Source organism: Gnatocerus cornutus, chromosome 2 (assembly GCF_029298725.1).
Source record: "Gnatocerus cornutus isolate USDA-ARS CGAHR chromosome 2, icGnaCorn1.1, whole genome shotgun sequence".
Classification (NCBI taxonomy): Eukaryota; Metazoa; Arthropoda; class Insecta; order Coleoptera; family Tenebrionidae; genus Gnatocerus; species Gnatocerus cornutus.
The window spans coordinates 6,665,519-6,687,466 of NC_142234.1; the positions used below are offsets into that span (position 1 = coordinate 6,665,519).

General features: G+C 34.2%; 1 protein-coding gene and 1 non-coding gene across 7 annotated transcripts in view; both read right to left on the minus strand.

Annotated features, from left to right (window-relative positions):
• Nucleotides 1-21,948, minus strand: part of LOC148178350 (uncharacterized) — a 152,872-nt gene that overhangs the window by 86,072 nt on the left and 44,852 nt on the right. Inside the window, exons 1-2 of one of the 6 annotated variants that reach the window (XM_088031362.1) lie at nucleotides 8,340-8,833; nucleotides 7,100-7,219 (exon numbers count right to left, since the gene is read on the minus strand). The exons of the other annotated variants lie outside the window; for them this stretch is intronic. Of the exons in view, the coding sequence (XP_087887488.1) occupies nucleotides 7,100-7,120 (21 nt within the window). The 5' untranslated portion in view covers nucleotides 7,121-7,219; nucleotides 8,340-8,833. Of the gene's footprint in view, nucleotides 1-7,099; nucleotides 7,220-8,339; nucleotides 8,834-21,948 lie in introns of those variants that run through there. 6 annotated transcript variants of the gene reach the window in all.
• LOC148178352 (U6 spliceosomal RNA) lies at nucleotides 12,720-12,826 on the minus strand. The gene has a single exon (XR_015769725.1). It is a non-coding gene; the product is annotated as a U6 spliceosomal RNA (small nuclear RNA).

A 21,948-nucleotide genomic window follows, 5' to 3' on the forward strand; every position in this document is an offset into this window, starting at 1 on the left:
TGAAAATCCATTAATCTGCTATCAACATATTGTGAATAAATTATATTTTCACCGGAAGCCGAAGAGGTTTTTTTGTGGTTTTAAAGCTTATGTGACATGTCTTTCTTGAAAAGCTTGAAATTGCAATAAATAATGAAGTTCTCTTTGGTGTGCCGACAAAAACGTCTTAATCGCTAATTAGCGTTCGCGTTAATATAAACATTGATATTTACAACCTAATCATTTCATAATTCTCATAATACCGCCTCCCGCAGTCTTTTTTTTTCACAATTAAGTTCTTTCGAAGCTAACTTACTCCAACTCTCACTTAGAAATCTGCACACACATTATAATGCGTAACAATCGAAAAATAAACAATTCCACGGAAATTGTGTTAAACGCGTTTTATCTGTTTGCCAAACGAAACGAAACAGCAGTGACTGACATTTATCCTATTACTGTCAGTAAGTGCGAGTAGAAAAACTTCCTCGACTTCGCTTTCATTTGCTCCTAGAATGAAAGAAATACCGCTATCTCTAGTCCAGATCAAATGTTTGCAAGGCGCATTATTTCTCAAGAACTTTTTCCAAAAAGCCTTGCTCGATTCGCTTCGGTCTTAAAACCAGGTAGTTTTGAAATTAATGAAGCAAAATGCTTGGGTTATAACAATGCTTGCGATATTTCTTGGAAATAACACACACCTACTGGTTAGACGTCGTAAAACGTGACAATGAACACAGTAATGGCAGTTGGTCGAAAAAATTCAAAAGTTCCAGATTGATTTCGAATATTTTGAGTACCTGTACACAACACCTACGTGGAATTAATAGCCTAGCAAGATATCTTACGTCGTTTACATGAATATTACGAGTGTTGATTCGCATTTCGTTCTGGAAAATGCAGGAACTGGTTGCGTGTTTATTATGCGCAACTATTCATGTCCTCTTACGTTTTGTTTCGTTTTGTTTCAGCAACTGCAAGGAAATTTGATTGCGATCGTGTAAATAATAAGAATCAAAGAGAAAAGTTCTGGAAGTTTAATGTAGTCTATTTAATCTTTTATTGTAACAAACATTTAGAGAAACTAGATTGCAAGTTACATGTCGGTAGACATGAACAAATAATAATCAATTTATCAAACCGCTTCCCGTAACAGAATGAATTAAGTATGTTCATCTGTTATGAATTGTTAATTTACTTTTGGAAAATTTAGGATAGTCGACAAATTACTTGTTTCTGCTCTCTAGTTTCCAACAAGATTATAAGCTTTAACGAAAGTTTATACTATAAATATATATATATATATATATATTTAATAATTTGTCGGCCTACCGTGACAGCTTTTTTTTGTACCTCCAACTTTGCTAGTCGGATTTTAGACCATAATTGATATTTGGACCTTTTCCTCTATGTATTTCTTGCCAATTTCCTTGGTCCTATCGCGAGCAAGTTCCCGGCAAATTTTAGAGATTTTTTAAGAACAATAATTTCTTTTTCATCTCCTTTCTCACAACAATTAAATTTCGTAGTCTTCACATAACTTTTTTTGACATTTCTATAATTCCAGACCAGAATTTTCGGATGTTAATGATCTGCATCAGAGTACGAAGCACGACTTTTTTTAAGAAATAATGATAAACTTGATTTTTCCAACATTTTAGTAAGTAAATATGGAGTGATCATTTTATTTAGTTATTCAGGCGGCTTTTACCCAAATTAACGTAGGTCTCCTGCTTACAGTTTTGACAGTTTCGGGTTAGAACTTGGAAAAGGCGACAAACTTTGAAAGTGGTGATACTCTAATAAATCGTCATGAAATAGCCATTGTTACATCCAGTCAGTCATTAAAACACTTTGAGCAGCAGTTTAGAACAGCAGAAAGTTTTTTCCATAAAGCGTAAATTTGAGATTATGTCCAATTTGTTAAAGTAATTCTCAGACATGACTTGAAGCAAAATCTCATCGATGCCTAGATCGCAAAATAAAATAATCACATGTTATTTTTTGATGACAGTAAAATTTTATTTTATTCATCTTCTATTTCTTCTTGTTCTACTTGATTTACTAACACTCTTTCTCCTTCTGTTTTTTATTGAATTTTTTATGTCGATCAAAACAAACTCTTTTATCTATACGTATCATGAGCCTATTTAATAAATCATGATGGTAATTAACCGACTATAAATTTAAAATATGCGCACATTAAAATATTTCACGAAAGATAATAAATTGAATTTGGCAATTATGTAAATAGAAGCCGCTGGTTTAATTTTATAAATTAATTATTTAATCATATTTTTAAGCAACAGCCTCAGGCAACACAACAGTGTGGTCCAGTCATCGAAAACAGAAGCACGACACTAGAAAATATGATTGCCTAATCAAGAGCCATCTACTAAACATAAAGAGTTGACGGAAAATTTATCTACCATGACCAATTATCTAGATAAATCCACCACAGAAAACAATACAAAGTGATTTGTTGATATAATTTGTTCACACGATTCAATAGACTGTCAAAGGATAGGTGCTTGCTTTTACCAAAAGATAAAAATTGTTACGCTCTGTTGAACTAAATACACCATAAATATCTAAAGAATCTTTGCAAATAATGGAGAACGAGCTGGTAGTTTATTTGATAGCTCACATCAAGCATAAATCAAATGAAGGGAAAAATATACAAATTAAAACAGAATGAAGGTTAGTTTACAGTGACCGGCGTCAAATTGAAAACACAAATTTTTGAAAGCTTTCGCGGAAATAATTGTACGATGGATGTCACATCAGCAACTCAACGATAATTAAATTTGAAAGTTTTACCAACAAATCAATTTAATTTCTGTTACTGACAGTTTTATTATTCTATCAAATTCATCATTAGCAAACACTGTGAAAACAAATTTCTTTTTTTTTCTTCGTCGACGTGAACAATAACATGTAAATAAATGATCTTTAATAACTTCACAAAAGGTCTATTAAGATTGTCCAAACGATAGAAGTATAATGGTCTCTTTGAACACAAGTAATTGATGGTGTTAGTTGTTGAAAAAAAAATCGTTGATTGATGGGACCATGTACTAATATGATTACAAGTGAAAGCACTGAAGAAGTATCGAACGAATTTGTAAAAAAGACAATGTTGAGACAGACGTGAGAATGACAAGCTCAGTAGCAAGTTTTATTTTAATTCCGGGAAAGATTTAAAAAGAATTGCATCAGATGAACTGATAGATTCGGTCCGAAGGCGAGAGGTCATATTAGGGAATATTTTTAATTACAATGTGTTCATTAGAACTCCTAACAATTTATGAGCATGGAAGGTCAGGTATCTACATGCACATCACATCACATTCATATTTTTCTATTTGATAATTTACTATGAATCGCCACAATAAATCGTCATAAAATACATCATAAATCCCACAAATTTACGATGCGAAGGTTAAATTGTCATTATTTCAATCGATGACTTTCAGAATTTGTCTTGGAAAAATCGCGAAATGTCAGCATGTTTTACAGCACTCCACCACTGTCATAAATCTAACCGTTTGAAAGGAACTTCATCTGCTTTCGCAATTAACGAAAATCGTTAAATGGCGCGCGATAGTTTCGAGAAGTATTAAGTCATGTTTGAGAACCAACCATAAATTGAAAAATATTGGCACTTCCCAGACACGGTAATGAATAATTTTTGTGAAGTTTTGACGACTTCCAAATGAGTTTGCGGTGGCCGTTTTTCTCCAGAGACCAAAATAAAAAAAACCCAATTATTTAGTTTGCCAAATTTGTGAATTTATCATTGCCAGAAGAGGTGTTTTATGGTAATGTGCAAACATTCCGTAACGGAATTGTAAACTTCCGGAACAGAATCGTGCGTGAGCTCTCAATAGTAATGGTCTTGAAGTCACTTAAAACTTGTACATATCATTACGCTAACTTTCTTATTATAATGTTGCATGATGGCGAGGTGTACTCCCCTCGAGGTAACAAATTATACAATTATGATTGGAAGTGAGAAACATTAGAAAACGTAACTCGGCTTTCTGTGTTTATGCAATTAGCATTTTTCTTCAAGATCGTTTTGTATTCGCCGCAACACTGTTTATCGAATTGCAAATTACAAGACATCGCTAGTTATTAAAGAAAATATTAATGTTATTACAGAGATTAGCGACATTTCAGCAGATCATAAATCGTGAATGTCTATAATTATTTATTTGTCTTGGGCCCCTTCTTCTAAAACCAGCGACTGTCATTTGTTTATATTAAACTCAGGACGGAACCCATTTCCGCAAATGCCACGCCACTGTGGTTCCAAATAACTTCGCTTAAAACTCCAAGCATATCGTTGGGATCCCCAATATGTTGCATATTGGTTTCCCCAGAATCGAATTAGGCTCAAACCCCACAAACACGAATGCATCCATGCATCACATTCACAATTCTAAAGGGGATGCATGTCATAAATAACAATTACCAACGATCTAGGGGTAGCAAAATCTCCGGAAATCCGACGAAAAAATCTCATCTCCAATCTGTGTTGATCCCAGCGCAGCACCCATCTCCGATTACCATCAGAGATGATAATTTCATATTCTAACCAGTGCCCATGAATCTAATCAGGTAATAACCCATCGAAATGATTATGAAAATTACATGACACGGAGTTGAGTAAAAGCACTGGTCTCTGGAATTATAATGGTTCCACTAATTGTAACCTTGGCAGGCAACAAATTAACGACAAGCCGATTGAAGATAAAAAGAAAGTCTTGATTCGGTCTTTCGACCAACACGTGGACTTTTGATTGTTTATTGTGCATTCTGGTCATTTTTCAGACGATTACAATTGCACAATCGTTAATTTCGGATTTGGTACACTTTCCAAAAACACCTCCAGCTGGGATGGGCTTTGGAAATCGAGATGATTGGGCTAGCGCAATTCTTTCAAAACAACAGAAAATTATATAAAATAGATATCGATTCCACACGTGGATTTTCTCAGAGAGGAGTGATCGTTGGCTGATGAGAGTTCGTCGTTTTGACTGACATCCCACCAAATGGAAAGAACATGATATATCATGGACTTAAAAATTGTAATATAGCCGGCAGCTCCGCACAATGAATTAGTTTTTAAAACCTATAATTATTGTTATTTAACAAATATTTAAAAATTCATTATGTAAGTACAACTTACAACAGCTTCATTGTGAGTTGCTTCATCAAAAGTAGTCTCATCGTGAATTTCATTGTAAAGCTGTCCGGATTACGCGAAGAGAAAAAGAGCATAAAACACACGTCTACAACAACAGACGTGTTATTAAACAAGGAAAATAAGACCTACATAATACTGTATACGTATATTATTTTGGCTGTAGTTATGAATGATTTCTCTATTGTTAGAGAAAACAATAATAAATATGATTTATGTGAAGAGATAAAGATTTTATCATGTTTTTTTAATATTGGCTCATCTTTAAAAGAGAAATTTTAGAATTAAGGAGGCATTTCTACCACATGGCAAATTGGTTTGGAGTTTCGATACTCTACTACTAAATTTTCAAGACTTCTTTTTTCTTCTTTTTGATTGTATTCCATCTACATTTTTGCAAAAAAAATCATCAATATTTTTGATGATCCAGAGAAGAAAGAAAAATCTAAACAAAACAGATAAAAAGAAAAATAGACATTCAGACTTCTGCTGCTTGTATTAAATTTCTTTGTTTAGAATACATTTGGCTTGCAGCAAAAAATAACAGTATCTCTAGAAATAACCTCAGTGACAAAGGCTTTTGTCATTCCCTCCGCAGAAATGTTCCGCCTGCAGCAATTGCGGTGCATTCTCTTCAATTTTCTTTGCATCCGTATTATGCAAATTACAATACACGGTTATAATCTAAAATCGATGAAAGCTTCGCTTAACAGAAATTAAGGGAGGAATCTCGCAACAACGAGTAAATTCCGGCCCTTCATAACCTGATAAGGGTTGGGCATCGATCGTGTGATGACTTTCCATAAATTCCCTCCAAGAGTCTTGCGATATGCTAATGGAAGTGTTTACGTAGTGTTTACGGTGTCAAACCCATTACCAATCACCTAAGACTTTAAATGAATATTGCAGTCTTTGTCATGGTTCATAATGTTTTAAAGATTCGGTGACATCTCCAGTTTTCACCAGCAAGAGCGGTCGATGGAATAGTATCTAAACTTCCCATCAACCCTTGAGCTAGTGTTAACCTTGGACTTTGATTATGTATTCCATGCAAGGCTTCATGTGTATTATTAGAGGTAGAAACGATCGTTCTTTTACAACCTGCAAAGTTGTGGTGTGTGCTTTTCAGTACTGAAAGCGTGCGACTCCATTTATCTGATTTTCGCAAGTTGGTAAATGTAATCGAGCTAAAAGCACACATGGAAATATGACGGATGGGAACCGTCTGAGCTTTTGATGGGGACGCAGTGGCGTACAACGAGCCTATTTTTCAAGCAGTCTGTTGGGAATTAAATGAACCAACCTTACATTTCTGATAGTTGTTTAAACGACTTTTACTCAAATTGGTAGGTAAATAACTAATCAACTAAACACATGTTAAATTTTCTTAGAATTTCTAACTTTTACCATTATTGGAAATTGTAATAATTAGTTATTTTACACCACTTAATTTATTCATTAATTTATTAATAGGAAAATACACACCGCTAAACTGGTGGTGATCATATGACAATTTTCTTTACGATTTCATTTACTGAGGACTAGCAAATTGGACTGCAGTTTTTCATTGGCAATTTCATATTCATAATAATAGTTTCATACATGTAAGGAAAAAGTGTGAAATCACAATAATGCAGTGATAGTCATATCCACAAGAATAATTTAAGATTGGACAGGTGTTTCTCTGAGTAGGTAAAAGCAGTGCGATAAACTTAAAAAATTATTAGAAATAATCCGATTCCTCTCTCTTTTGACGAAACGTTCGGAAGAGGAAGAATGGGTTAATAGGTACCCCTTCCTCCGCGTTCCCAAAATAATCCCATCAAAAATATTATTTATTCAGCGTCCGGCCTAGCGTCATTCCGTTATGAAAAAGAAAACAACATTAAAAACCAGATGTCATGCATTTACCTTTCTGTTCCTCCTGATCATGATAGGGACGCATCAGCGTAAACAAATCCCACGTGTCTGCAGCGTCCCGACGCCAAATGGCACACTCTCCTTTTTATTTCCGCTCCAATGAATAACATTCTACCGAAAAAAACGTGCAATTAATTGCATCATCAGTGGCCGCGATCGCCTTTACCGACTATATTGATCTAACACGCGCACTTTTGACCGCATTACTCACACTTGTACAAAGGTAGGTCGCTCGATACAATGTTTCAACAATTCCGAATAAATTATACAACCCCCGGGTTCGCATACTTCACGTGACCTAATCCGGACACGTGGTTGAGTAACCTGACTTAATGGCGTGACGGGGATTGCTTTGTCTGGGGAAAAATTACATAAATTTCGCACCAAGTTCGACAACAAATATATCAAAAGAAGTCCTCATCTTTGACCTCAATGTCTTTCCTCAATTACACGGATCGACTATCGTGCATTAAATGGAAAATAACGCAGCTGGGACGCCGGTTTAGGGTCGATTACAAAGGGGCGGAGCAATTAAGGGATATCAATAGCTGGTGAATTATTACCACATGAGTAAGTCTCGTAAGCAAGGCGTCATTAGGAAATCCTCGATTAATTTTACCGACTTAAATACTTTTTCGTTATTTATGGCATCTTGCTAGCGTACGTTCTTTATGAAATATTCAAGATGTTTACGTGCTTTTGACGCGTTCATAAAATTTTCATTGACCCATATATCTATCATAAAGTTTAGAGATAATCAATAACTTTAATTATGGTTTTTACCGACGATGTGGGAAAGCTTTAATTACACGCGTTAGTGTATGGAGCACCAAATGTTGACAGACTTGCATAAGAAGTGCACGATTCGAAAAAGTTCAATAATTTATTCATAATTATGGGTAGGTAAAGATACGAATTTTCACAATACTGGGTATGTGCTGTGACTACGAAATCGGCCCTCCACAAAGGATGCAATGATTTCAGTTGCTTTTGTGCCAGAAACTGGAACGATTTGAAAAAATTTAGTTTACCAAACATGTATTATACACGGCAGTTAGATAGTAAAGAATTTGCCCTATATGGGGTCATAGTTTCACAAAATGCCGCCACTTTTTAGTGCTAGATTTTTTCCATTTTTTTTATCAATATATTACAACTGCTGCAGCACCAAACTTTGTACGTACGAGTAAAGCGGTCCATAAATCATTTGTAAAACATCCCGGATTCTAACCTTACTTCTTCCCGTCCCAACATTCACGCAAACTGCGCAACAATAAGACGCCAAGAACAATTAACATAAATTTTATTCCCCTCCCGAAAATTCCGCCCTTAATCCAAAAGTCAGATGACCCTTTGATATAGGCCAGACGAAATTGATTGACCCCTGTTCGTTAAACAAATCTAGGCCACTGCTATGCAACCATAGTTTAAATAATCATGTAAAATGTAAAATCAATGATTCTTCTATTCCATGTGTCCACTAATTCGAATCCACAAATAAACGCAACACATCATGACACATACACCACAATTCAACTTTGCACAAATGAAACACGCCCATTACCCAACACGCGAAGATACCCTAGGCTATCTACAGGGGTGAACTACCCTGAACGTCCTAAATACGTCTCGGTCATGCCATTCTCCGGAGGGTACGAATTTTGCCCGGAATTTTTCAAGCACTAGAACAGGAACGAAAGATAGTAGACTCGACGACGGCGGGCGCCGCGACGTTATGAGCAAGCGTCGGAAACGTTTATGGAGAGAGCCTGCGCTCCCTCAAGGAACTTCTATGAATGAACTGGTGTAAACAGACGAAAAATCGCGGCCTTGGGGGACGCGGCTGTTTGGGGCAAAAAAGGAAGTTCCGGTCTAACAGGAGGATTATTGATGGGAAACGGCTTCGTTTCAAAAGCAGAAAAGGAGTTTGACTTTGATTACTTGCGCTGCCCGCTGGCAAAAGAAGATGTTAAAAGTTTTAAGGTGTTCAACGTCATCAGACTTGCTAAAAAGAAAAAGCTGGTTTATGTTGCAGACTTTGGCATTAAACGAAAATTAAACCGGCTTTCGGTCATTTTACAGTCTTTTTAGACCTTTATGATTAAGGGTTATTCACTAAAGAAGCTCTATTTCTACTAAAACCTTTCTGAAAGCTTTTTCTTTACGACACAGTTTTATAACACTAGAATCTGATATACCGTGTTTCTGAATATAAATCGAAGCTGGTCGATGAAAACGAATGAAAATGTGCCGCCTTTTGGTGAACGTAAACCCTACTAATGTTAAAAAACGTCAACTTTAAAAATTTGACACTGTTGACAGTTATCTTATTTTCATTCTCGTGGCATGATTATAACTTCTAAGCAGATTAAATCCTGTTAATTTGAACTCAGAAATTCTCACTTTACTGGCTTTAAATACGTGCAAAATATCATACTTAAACACAAAATTTGACACTGTAGAATTATTGTTCACTATATGACGTAAGTTGTCACTCCTGTCTAAGGTTCGAGTATTTTGTTTTCTAACTGGATGTTACTGTCTATTGTTTTATAGCAACCCTTTTACTACGTTCAAAAAACGAGTGTTTATCACACGAATGGCATCTAAAAATAAAACAGTCACCGAAAATGTTAGTTTTTAGTGATGGTTCTGTATTAGAATAAATTGAAACACGAAAAAAATATTTTATGTATTAAATCTTATTTAGTAATAATCGAAAAAAAGTTCATTTTTCCAGTATTTTAAAATTTATAATATTCTCAGTGAATTCTCGTAAACTTTCTCACTGATCCGAAAACCAAGAAGTAAAGAGTGAATATTAATTCAAATTCCACTAACGATTCCACAGCTCGCTGCATATCACCTCGATCTAAATCGAGTCCACTGCACCCTAATTCTGCATTTTCACAAGTGGGCTTTCCTAAAATTGAATAAACTTCTCCCCCGACCTTACGTATTTTCATTTCCCGCCACCCTTGTTTGTGTATGGAAAACAGACCACCAAGAGCCGAGTTTGCACAGATGGGGACAGAATTAATTAAAAGTTGATGAACTTCAGCTACCAAGAGTCGATTTTCAATACTCCCGTTAGACACATCTACATAATTTTATGGTGTAGAAGCGCGTATAGAATCAATTATGGTGTCATTATTATTAAACTCTCAAATATTACCCACAAACTGTAATCCGATGTCATAAAACACCGTCATGTGTGTGCTTCTTATAGATGGGCACATAATGCATGTTGTAACTCTTCTTTTTAATTACCTAATATCCATTAAGTGGACAATTATTCATTACAATGTAGCACTAAAATTAAGGAGAAATTTGTTAGGTAGGTCATTGTTCTTGTAGCATAAGATTTATAAAATTTACTCACATACATGAATGGAATAGCGTAATATTGATTTCACTTAAAAATATACCCTAAGGCGAAATTACAAACTAAACAAAATAGTGATAATAGAGTTTCAAATCGGTGAAACGGTACCTACTTCAAAAGTACTAAAATGCCTTTCGGTAATTTTTTTGCAGTTGGTAGCTGTGCCAATCAATCAATCAAAATTTGTCTGACAAGCAGTTTGGGCCACCCACATATTTTTAATTTCAAACCCATACACGGCGTTTTGACTAAATGTATTTATTTTACATTCTTATTCTGAGTAGCAAGTAGGATCAAAAATAATATTGTAATCTGCTGACCTAAATACAAATACCCAAAGAGACAAAATAAAAATATACCTACTACAAGTGTTATTTTTATTCTACCAACAAGGAAAACATCTTGACATTATTATTAAACAAAACAAAAAACGAGGACTTACTTGTCATGTAAAACATCACAATAACAAGCCATTAAACATGAAAAATACAGTGTTTTAGCAAATTTGGAAATTTCTGTTGATTTGTTTGTTAGTGCTAATATTAACTACAAAACAAACAGGTCGTTCTTTTTCATACGGCTATACATTTGATGTAGTGTTAATTGCTTATACCTTGAAAATTATAACTGCCTGTCGTTACAAACACATAACTAAAAAGTCTTTGTGGCAGCAGAAAGGACAAAATTATTAAGTGTAGATTCAATTAAATTAGTGAAAAATATGAGCCTACATAACAGAATGTTTCACAAATAGACGGTAATGCGTAAACTGGCCAGTCTGTCGACTTCCTAAAGAAAGATTTTATTTGTCTAATAATAATAATAATAATAATAATAATTCATTGTCGGCACTAATAGCCATTACAAAATCACACATTTGTAAAAGCATTTACAAAATTGAAGAAATTGGTTTAATGTCATAGGTAAGTGCAAAAAAAAGAAAACAATGAGAATTTAAAAATGTGTAAGAAATCAAAAACTTATAACGAGTGATCGAAAAGTTTTCAGATTGTGTATTGTCCAATTTACCATTTTAATTATTAAACTATTAATACGGCTTATAGATTATTGATTATTTTTCAACTCGTGCACTAGTCCCCAAAGCTAGCAGTTCCGGAGTGCCGTCTATTTTCAAAACACTGTATTATAATATTACCTTCTAATATGCCTATAAATTATTATTGAAGCTCCCTTTTTCCTTTTGTTATAAAATGAGGGACTATAACAGAAGCAACCCATAAAATTATATTTCTAATTTACACAGAACAAAACTTCATCAACAAGTCACTTAGAGATTTCTAAAGATGGATAATATGAACGTTAATTAGTTCATTTATGCACAACCCTCTAAACACCATATCTATTAGATAGGTCCCACCCCCATAAAATCCCCAATTAACTATTTCGCCTCCCTCGAGAGCCTCTAGATTCCATCAAGCATCAATTTCCACAGAAAATTTAGTCCTGTATTCTCTGTAACCTTATTAGTACCGGATGTATACAACTCTCCATTATAACATTCATCTGCATAATTGCATACAAGACAATTAATTGTTGCAAACTATCGCAACACCCATAAACCAAAAGCGCCATGTTCGTTAGTGACAATCCATGAGAACACTATTGTAATAACTAGATAGAGAACGTCGGTTTTGCAATAATATGCTGGGTGTAGTGGTGTCCAACCACACCTTTACATCACACAAATAAATAGATACCCTTTGACATAGTGCGGCATTAAATTGCGACATGACTGGCGGCAGACAGACCTCCAAGAAGTAACCATTTTGGCATTTGCTTTATTGATATCATATACGCTATTGTTCGGAATTGTGATGACTCATAAAAAATTTGTTCACAATTACGGACAATTTAAACTGGGGCCGGCAAATTGATTTCACAAGAGGCGGCGCCATCTGAAAGAAATGCTTAGAAGTTGGAGCCGGATAGAAAAGAGTGTGCTGCTAACATCTAGTATTCAGAGCGTAAAGCGGTCAAGTGAAAGTTAGAGCGCTGCAGTGTTTAGGTTTGAAGCAAAACTAACAATGAGGGCCCAAAATCGATTTTTCTAAAGGTTTTCTTATTTTAATACTCTACGGTGGTTAATAAACTCTCTAATTAACGCGTGTTTTGTTTTACAAAATAATAAATAATGGTTATCTAATTAGAACATTAACAACGTTGTTTCTTCCATTTCAGAGACAAATTTTGATTTTTAATTTTCCAAAAAATGTGGAACGCTTCACGATTTTGCGTGTCATCCTTGCGCAGGGGCCATGCTAATCTTCTCTGTATCGTTCCAATTTTAGTATATGTACCGCCGAAGCGAGTACATTTGCAAGGGTGACGCGAGCTGTATATATGCGGAACTCACCCCACCAACCTGTAGTGAGATATAGGTATTGATGTGTCATGACCCTATATACAGCCTGTCCCAGAATTACCGCACTTTATGATATATTCTTCGGCAAAATCTAAAATGCCAAATTGCACCAGCTCGAGTCAATTTATTGTTAATTACCATTGCTGCTCAAAAAAGCTGAGACAAATTTAAATAGCGTATAAATCTGAACTAGTAATTTATGCTGCGTAAATTGGCATTTGGTTCAAAGTTTGACATTGTCATTTTAAATGACAGTTCTGTAGTCTGATTTACATTAAGAAATTGTCTCAGTTTTTTATAATCAGCAAGGGTACCTATCTTAGTTCTATGTAATTACGTAATTACTTATTAATTAGTAATTAAATTACGTTCAATTAAATACTGGGAGCATGAAGCACCTAAAAATCTAAATATTTTGATAAATTATACAGTATTAATAATAAAGGTATCGGTATGCATTTATATCTAATACAATGTCAAAATTTTTGCTTTATAAAAATTTTTGAGTAAAGGTTTCTAAATTAATTCCCACAAATTATTGTTTAAAATTTATTTATCGAAACATGAACATTAAGATGTATCTAATACGTTTCTATGCTTACATGTAAAGAACTTCATAATAGAGATGATAGAAATAATTCATAATAACATAGTTACTGCTTCATAATAGCATAGTTACCGTTTCATAATAGCATAGTGGCCCTTAATTCATAATATTCAATGTATTTTCGAAAATTAAAGCAACATCGAAGACCAAAATCCGAAGATTTCCATTTAATTATATTAACTGTAACATAAAATATCTTGGGAAATGCTTTTCTCGCTGTTCAACGCGTTCAAAAATTAAGTCAAAAATTGGAAATTTGCAGAACTGTTGGGTGGTAGCATTGCCTCATTCGTACATGTTTCGATAAAGCTTTGTATTTACTACGGATATTAACTAATTCATAAAAAACTCGGACGTTAACAAGTAACGTCCTCGTTCATTATGAATATCCTTCTCAAATAAATAGCTATTAAACAAGTAATTCAAGTTTAATTATCTGGCAACAAATATCGAAACCTTTCTTAAAGTCCTAAAAAATTTAATTTTAGGCAATTAGTTCCCAAACCAGAACATCGCTATATTATCTCATAAACACAAAAGAAATTCGTATTTTTTCGTGGGTTTTCCTTTAGTAGGTTACTATGTCTCTTCTGAAATACATCTTTTAATGTTATGCATAAGAACTGCGTCGCCCAAGGCGTTCTCAGATTCTCCATTACAATATCGCTATAAAATTCCCAAACAAAGTATTTGATTCTTTACTTTTTAAACAGACCCACCTGTCACTAATTAAAAAATAAGTGCGTTTCCCTTGTTTCGCTCCATTGGCTACTGAGAAAAAAAAAACATAAAAATGAGGAATTCGTGAAAGTTGATTAAGATAATCCAGATCGGGATTTCTGATGATTACTTTGATATTGCATAGGAATAACTTGGTAATTTAGATGCAAATTATAGTTCTCATAGCGTCATAACGTGAGGATGCAACTGATTGCGCAGAAATCCCACCAAGAGATCAGGTTTCAATATTGTCGCTTCCAGAACTAGGCCGAGTTATCACCACATCGTTAAAAATTTTTCAAAACTGCAGATTTTCTCTAAATATCAGAGAGATCAACAACCGTGGGAAAAGACATATGATATAGGTAAATCACGTCACTATTGTTCCGTAAACACTTATGGGATAATTTCTCTTTCATTTTAATTAAGAATCCGCCTATCACTCAGCCTCCACCGCCAGCCTACGAACGGAAAGACTATTTCATGGTCAATGCTACCTTTACGGAAGCAAAACAACCAAACAATTGCATACCTCCAAATTCTCTCACATGACTTTCTTCAGTTGCGTACTTTAATTGTCGTGTTAAATCGAATTAATTCAAACACAATCCGGAGAAATTCCCTAATTATCAAACCTCCGAATTTCGTGCCGGTTAATTCGAACCATTAAAGTGAAATTCGCCGAGTAATTAAACCATCTCTGATCTGAAAACAGTGGAGATGTTCACGTTGAGATAATAACATGTTCTTCGCTACTATTACGGTAATTTCATCGTAAAAAACCTTCAACGTACGATGTTTCCGTTTAATAATTCAAATCTGATTATATAATGCCCAACTGAGTCATTTAGGAATAAAAGTGGGATGGATGTTGCTCTCCCATGTCGAAATTCAATTTATTTACTTGTGTAATAAGCCCATGATTCATGTTGGTTTGCAAATTTGATTAGTAAATATACAGTTGTCACCAATGGGTCGGTGGGTTGATTGTTTGAATGGTTCCATGGTGCGGTAACACTGTTCTTGAACTTGAATAGAAATTAATTGGAAGAGAGACAATCGGTTTGTGTAGGTTTACACTATTGAACACTATTTCAGTGCACCAATGATTTAATCGAAATCGGCTTGAGCAAAAGGCACTTACGTAATTTATTTGTTGGTTTGCAAATGTCTATTTTTCGTTTGTTTAATCCAACGTCTGAATGTACTGTAAACATTGAGAAAGCCTTCTAAATTGAAAGCAATTAGAAATGCTGACAAATGATACCGGGAAGTACAAATAAAGAAATCTTTGTGAGTATTTGGTGTGGAATAATTGGTTTTTGCATGAAACTGAGAGGGTTTGTTTTCTATCAAAAGTACATGAAGTAAAATTTAGTTTGATTTTTTAAGTTTTCGGGCTTTGATGCGTCCTTGTGCCTTTCGTAAAGTTTTCACTTTTAAAATTTATCGCAAATCGATGCAAATGTAGTAAATTCTTTCCCCACAATAAAGTAGATATTTCATCTGGGGCGGTTCAATTGATTCTTTTTGGTTTTTGAAATAGTTTTGACATTTAGCGCTTAGTGACAAAGGTAATACCAACATGCTTTTTGATGACATTACTAGAACATTTGCTTTCTAAAAACACAATAATTATAATTATTGCAGTTCGGAAGCAATTGTAAATAAAAATTATTTTTAAGAATTATTAAATATCTCGTTACCACATTTTTTAATTCACATTTTTATATCATTTTCATACTTTTGGCAATAAAAGAAACATAGTTTGCCACCGATTTCTCGATTTTGATTTTTAAAAAACGTAGTTTTTCGCGTTTAAATCACGTATGGTTAGCACTAGATTAAAACTGATTACCTTAATTTGAAGCAATCCGTTTCCTCTACATGTACAAAAAAAAAATAATTTGTATGGCATCATAATTAATAGCGATTTTGGGCCGGAACACTAGTGTTGGCGGACAGTTTAATGGCAAAAAAATTCAATTTTTTTGCGCATAAATTGGCATGGAAACGTTGTTTACATAAAGATTTTTGGAAAAATGTTTTCCTGTCCTCGAGCATATCATCGATACAAATTCACTAAGGCATTCTACATGTTTACTGCTTGGTTACTTTTCTATCTAAATTTAGTGGCACAGTCCAATGTCAAGTCTTAAATTTAGTACCTTCACAACTTCCACAAAGCTTTTTTAATTGCTTTATTGTACTTAATTCAAAACATGATTACCAATATTTTTAAAAACGTTCCCAAACACCGAAACTCGCTCGCCACGAAGTAATAAAAAAAATCCATTAACTTTCCTATAGGACTTCATAGACGGATTTCGATAATCCTCAACCCCAACACGCAGCAATTATTAATAACTCGGTAGTTCAAAGGCTCCGCTTATTCGAACAATGCCCCCAATAATGTGTCAATAGACAATTCCATCGCGCGAAATGACAATCGTTCTATACTTGGAATACGAAGGTAGCGACATGATAAAAAGCAAAATGAATCACTGAAGAACAGCAGGATTCACCTAACATGGGTATAATATTTAATATTTTGTCAACGCCAACCATGTGGCAATGGCCCCATTAAACCCACATAATCGATGGGAATTCCGAACAAACTGCAAAATTTGGAAACAGGAAATTTTTAAAATGTATTTTGCACATTTTTGGAAAGATAAAGTAAAGTCGTTAAATATTTTCACACAGGTGATTTAAATATTGTCTGCATGAGATTCCTCAGAGTCTTCATTTTACTCCTCCCTGGGGAAGTGCACACCTATTTCATAGTACCAAAGGTCAAAATCCTGTACCTCCATGATGAAAATGAATTATACTCAGGTGAAAAGTAGAGTTCTTCAGCCAAATTAGGTCAAGGTGTTATTACGTCATTAAAACGAACATAAACGCAATCAATATGGACTACCCCTATAACAGTTTTCCTGCTCAATGTTGTACAGGGCCGTTTGCAATTAAGATTTTAATTGGTTTTTGTCCACTGAAACTGGGTTGATCGGTTTTGTCATGTAATGCAGTCATAACAATTTTAGTTTTGTACAAAATTGGTGTTCTTAAAAAATGAAAGCAGAGTTTATCGCCCCCAACTCAATTCTTCTGCATTAGCCACCACTTTGAAAGGTGCGTGCCGGAAATCCCCACAAACTCCATATAAAGCCTACCCAAAACAATAATCGTGTGCAAATAATCCTCCGATTTTATAACTTCCAACGCTATTTCCACACCCACGTGACATATAAAACGTGCTTGAAAAACAATTTTCACAAATCACGTGTCTAAAAAATTCAGACATCATAATCCCAAAAAAAGGAGTGGAGCTTGTTTCGAAGAACAACCAAAGCGCCTACGCTTGCGGCGGTGCTTTTATCAACTAAATAAAGGAGCGGTTTCAAAGTCATTCGCAATCAATTTGCCTTCTGTTACTGGAAACCAATTTATTTAACAAATTATGGGGAGACTCCACCGCTTTTTCAAAGCGCCCACCCCTCACACGAATTTAGGTCACGTGCGAAAAGTCAATCCGGCAGGAAGCGAGCGTGAGAGATGGATATGTTAATGTAGAATGACCCGCTAATTATGATCGTCCATATAATAATAAAGTTTCTACAACAATAGGGTTCAAGTCTGCACCGCTAGGGGTCAGATGGGACGATGTAATTAATAGAGACGTGCGAATGATATCTAGAGAAAACTTTTATATGAACGAATGACTTGGTGACATATGTCTTGCGGATGAAATTGACACAAGAGTGCAATCGCACTGAGCCACTGACCTCGAGGGTCTTCGTCATGAATGGATGCAACCGCGATTTATTGGGTTAAGGCGGGATTACAAGGTCTTAACAATTTTCGGGTTGAACAAACGACCACGACGTGGAACTTGAAATCAAGATAAGGAAATACGCAGCTTATGGTGGAAGAGAAAAAATATAATTACCGATTAAATAAATGCATACACCGTTGGAGCTGTTAGTGTTAATGCAATTAAACCGTAAGCTGTGCTTGAGTCGGCAATTATTTTACTTGCTTATCATGACAAAATCACTAAAGCAATCATTGTCTGATACTGAAGTCCAAGCATTTCAGTGAGAAAAATAAGAAATAAAATTGACAAAATGGAAAAATAGTAAACAGAAAAAGTTGGTCAACGGTGACCTACATTTCAACATTGACCAGTATCTGAATTAGTCAGTTTACCTAGACTGGCCAACAATTAATTAAAGAAAATGAATTTTTTGCAAATTGTGCAATTAATGCAAACATGTTTATGGCAACTTACTTCTTCCCATTTGACTAAAAGAAAATTATTGCTTTATATTTTTTAAATGATTTACTGGTAAAAATTGGCCACGCGAAGAATTATAATGATTACCAGTTGTAAATGTTTTCAGACACTCAATTAGTTAACTAGTGACTTTTACCTGTAATTATTTCTTTAACATCTACCTGTAGTCTGTTATTTGCCAACAGCGGGTGCGTAGTTGGAGTATCAAATTATAAAGGATTCGATTTGTAAAATTCTGCATAGCTTACAAAAACAAAGTAAATATTTATACATTAGTTAAATATTTGTTAGGAATAAATTATCTACGAAACCGTTGTGTACACTTGTATGTTGTAGATTTTTCATCGAATTAAGCCTACCAAACTACCTATTACACGTTATCGCTAAAACTTATAAATAAACCCACTGACAAAACTACCGGTAAAAATGAACTCCATTAACTTTGAAGTAAAATGCCGATTGTCAATATACTCACTTATAAGTTTGTATCAACCTAAATACCTATTTGAGTAGACTATTAATACCCTAATAATAATTATTATAAGAGTATTATTATTCACGAGTACTGGAGATCACTTCTATTTATCTTTTTATTTTGACCACACTAGCAACGTTTATTGGTTCACTGTTAAACGTCTAGGTCAATTTTTATGTTGCAACATTTAGGTAGATTCCTCAAATGGACATCAATTAGTCGATAGTCTAGACAAAATAGACACAAAAATACCAAAAATTCGGAATAATTTCGATGTGGCTGATTTTTTCTGTACACCTTCTATAGTTGCTCTACATAAAATGTCCCATCGATAAGTGTGCTGTTAAAAAAGTAACGCGATGATAAACGTCAAAAAAACATTCTTTGCAATTATCGAATATAAGTCGTGATTGGAGTGGCAAAAATTTCTGTCTGAAAATGGAAAATTACAAATATACCTTGCTTATCTAATTTGCCACAAAAAAGATCTCGTAATATTTTTTTATATCAAGGGAGCATCGAATCCACGAAAATTTCTTTTACATTAATTATACCTTTAGTCAATTACACTTCCTACGACTTCCTACACTTGAAGCACACTGTCATTATATGCACAAAGAATTACCTAAATTTTGCAAATTAACCTTCGAAATAATTAAATCAGTATGTTAGACTATGGACTGTAGATCTTTAATATTGTTGTCTCAAAAGGTGATGGAGACTAAAATACTACATCTGTATAACATTTTGGAGACAATCAAAATTGTCCCTTCAATAATTTTAAAACTGGAAATTTTATTTTGAAATGGTCGTTGGATAGTTAACTTTTTTAATCAACAACATGTGATAACTGCTAAGTTTACCTTGTACAAATCTGATGAATATGACGCTTAAGTGTGACACTTCAATAAAGATATACATTTCTACATTGAGTTTCTTTGAGGAAAATATACATAAAAAATTCAGTCTGCAGAAGATTAATTTCATACGTCGTAGAAAATCACGCAGATTATTGACTTCTGTAATGTATTCTTGCTGATCATAAAAAACTGAGACAAGCAAAATTTTGTTAATTTTACCACTACGTAACTGTCGACAAAAGCTTTTCACATTTTGTTTAGAACAATAAAATGAAATTCCCCACAAAAAATTAGTCACATTATTGAAATTATTTAAAACTTCGAGTTTATTTTACTGCATGGACTAGGTATGATGGTGTTTTATTTAACAGAAGTGCAAACGCTTGAGTGTTACATTACATACTTTCTTCTTTACACAGTCACCATCAATGGGAAAATCAAACAAATCTGAAATCTGAAACAATGAGGGTTTTGTAATTTTCTTATCACTAGAGGTCTTTCTTTGCCTTTCAGTGCTACTCAAATTTACGCAGCATCAAATTTTAACTTCGTTTGGTTTAAAACAAATTAATAAAAATGTCATCAATAGGCTACCGGACACCAGAAAAATCCATGCATTTTATTATGTTTATGAGTTACGTATACGCATGAATCAATTACCAAACAGATTTTTTGTTCTCCAAAGGTCGGAATTATTAGCTAAATATTCGTTTGAAATCCAGCTTCGCGCTGTTAGTTTAAATAAGTCTTCAATGACTACGTCATAACTCCTTTCTATGCATATGAATTGAGAAAACGCATACGTCAACGGAATGTTGCATTGGTGAGAGTGAGATAGAGTAATCGTTATAATTCCTAACTGGTTTCCGATTTATAGCACACTTGCGTCAACCAATCAGAAGTTTTGTTTTCATAAGTCAGCTCAGGAATCATCTGCACCGAACGTCATCTGTCTATTTTCGCTTTTCGATTATTGCAGCACTAAAGTAAGAAAGATACAAAAACTACAGCAATTCGCGTTCTGCACACACATTTTATGCATTCATAACCTCAATTCAAACTCAACTTCATCGTTTTCACCAATGACCTCGGCATTACCTGTACAGCCAATAGGCGTCGACTAAGAAGTTGTTACGTCACCAAGGCGCGTGTTTGAAACTATCCATTTTTTAAATATTTTTTTTTGGTATAAATAAAGTGCGCAAAAAAAAAGGACACTGATTTTTAATGTTTTCAGACTGGACAGATTTATTTTTTGAAATAAAAAAAAAACAGTCCGGTAGCCTATTCAGAAGATTTGGCAGCTAATTTCAGTGCTCCGTCTGTGCCGATTTTTCTCTCTATGTGAAATTTTTTTACATCAATTGCACGCAATCGGCACTAAAAATAGGCCCTGAATGAAGTCTAAAGTTTGAGATTTTTACCCTTCCAACTATTAACTATCATATTTCAAAATCACCATCTTTATCCAAAAAAAATTGCAAAGTACAGGTACGAAAGAAAATTACTCTCATCATTGTGAATGAATGAAATTTACCTTGCAGAATGATTGCTCGTGCACCTTGCATAACAATCAATACTTAATTGACTTCAATGACTTGTGACAGACAAACTCAATCATTAAAATACATAGAAATATCATGATATAAACGAGACAGTCCAAAAAAACAAGATTTTAATAAAGTCAAATTTAAACTCATGCCTTGAAGTACAACAATTAACTGTAAAGACACACGCCTCCGTAAAAAATGACATACATTTGTGTAAAACACAAGAGAAAATATTGCACTATGAATATCACACTTACATACAATAGTCTATAATCTGTCAACATCTCGATTCCGAGTATAATGTGAATTATATTCACATTAGTCATTTTCATGGATTTAATTAATATGGAATAAAACAAGAATGTAATTTATGCTTCAATTATTCATTAAAATAAATACAAGTAGAGAGCTTAATAACCAATACTTATTGCGAGCCCGTGTTTAAGGCAAGACTTGCAGAAAATACTCGTAATTTATACACATACCTGCGAAGCAATAAATACACAGTAAACATTATAATTGTGATTTATTACAATTTATCAACGATATATTGCACAATG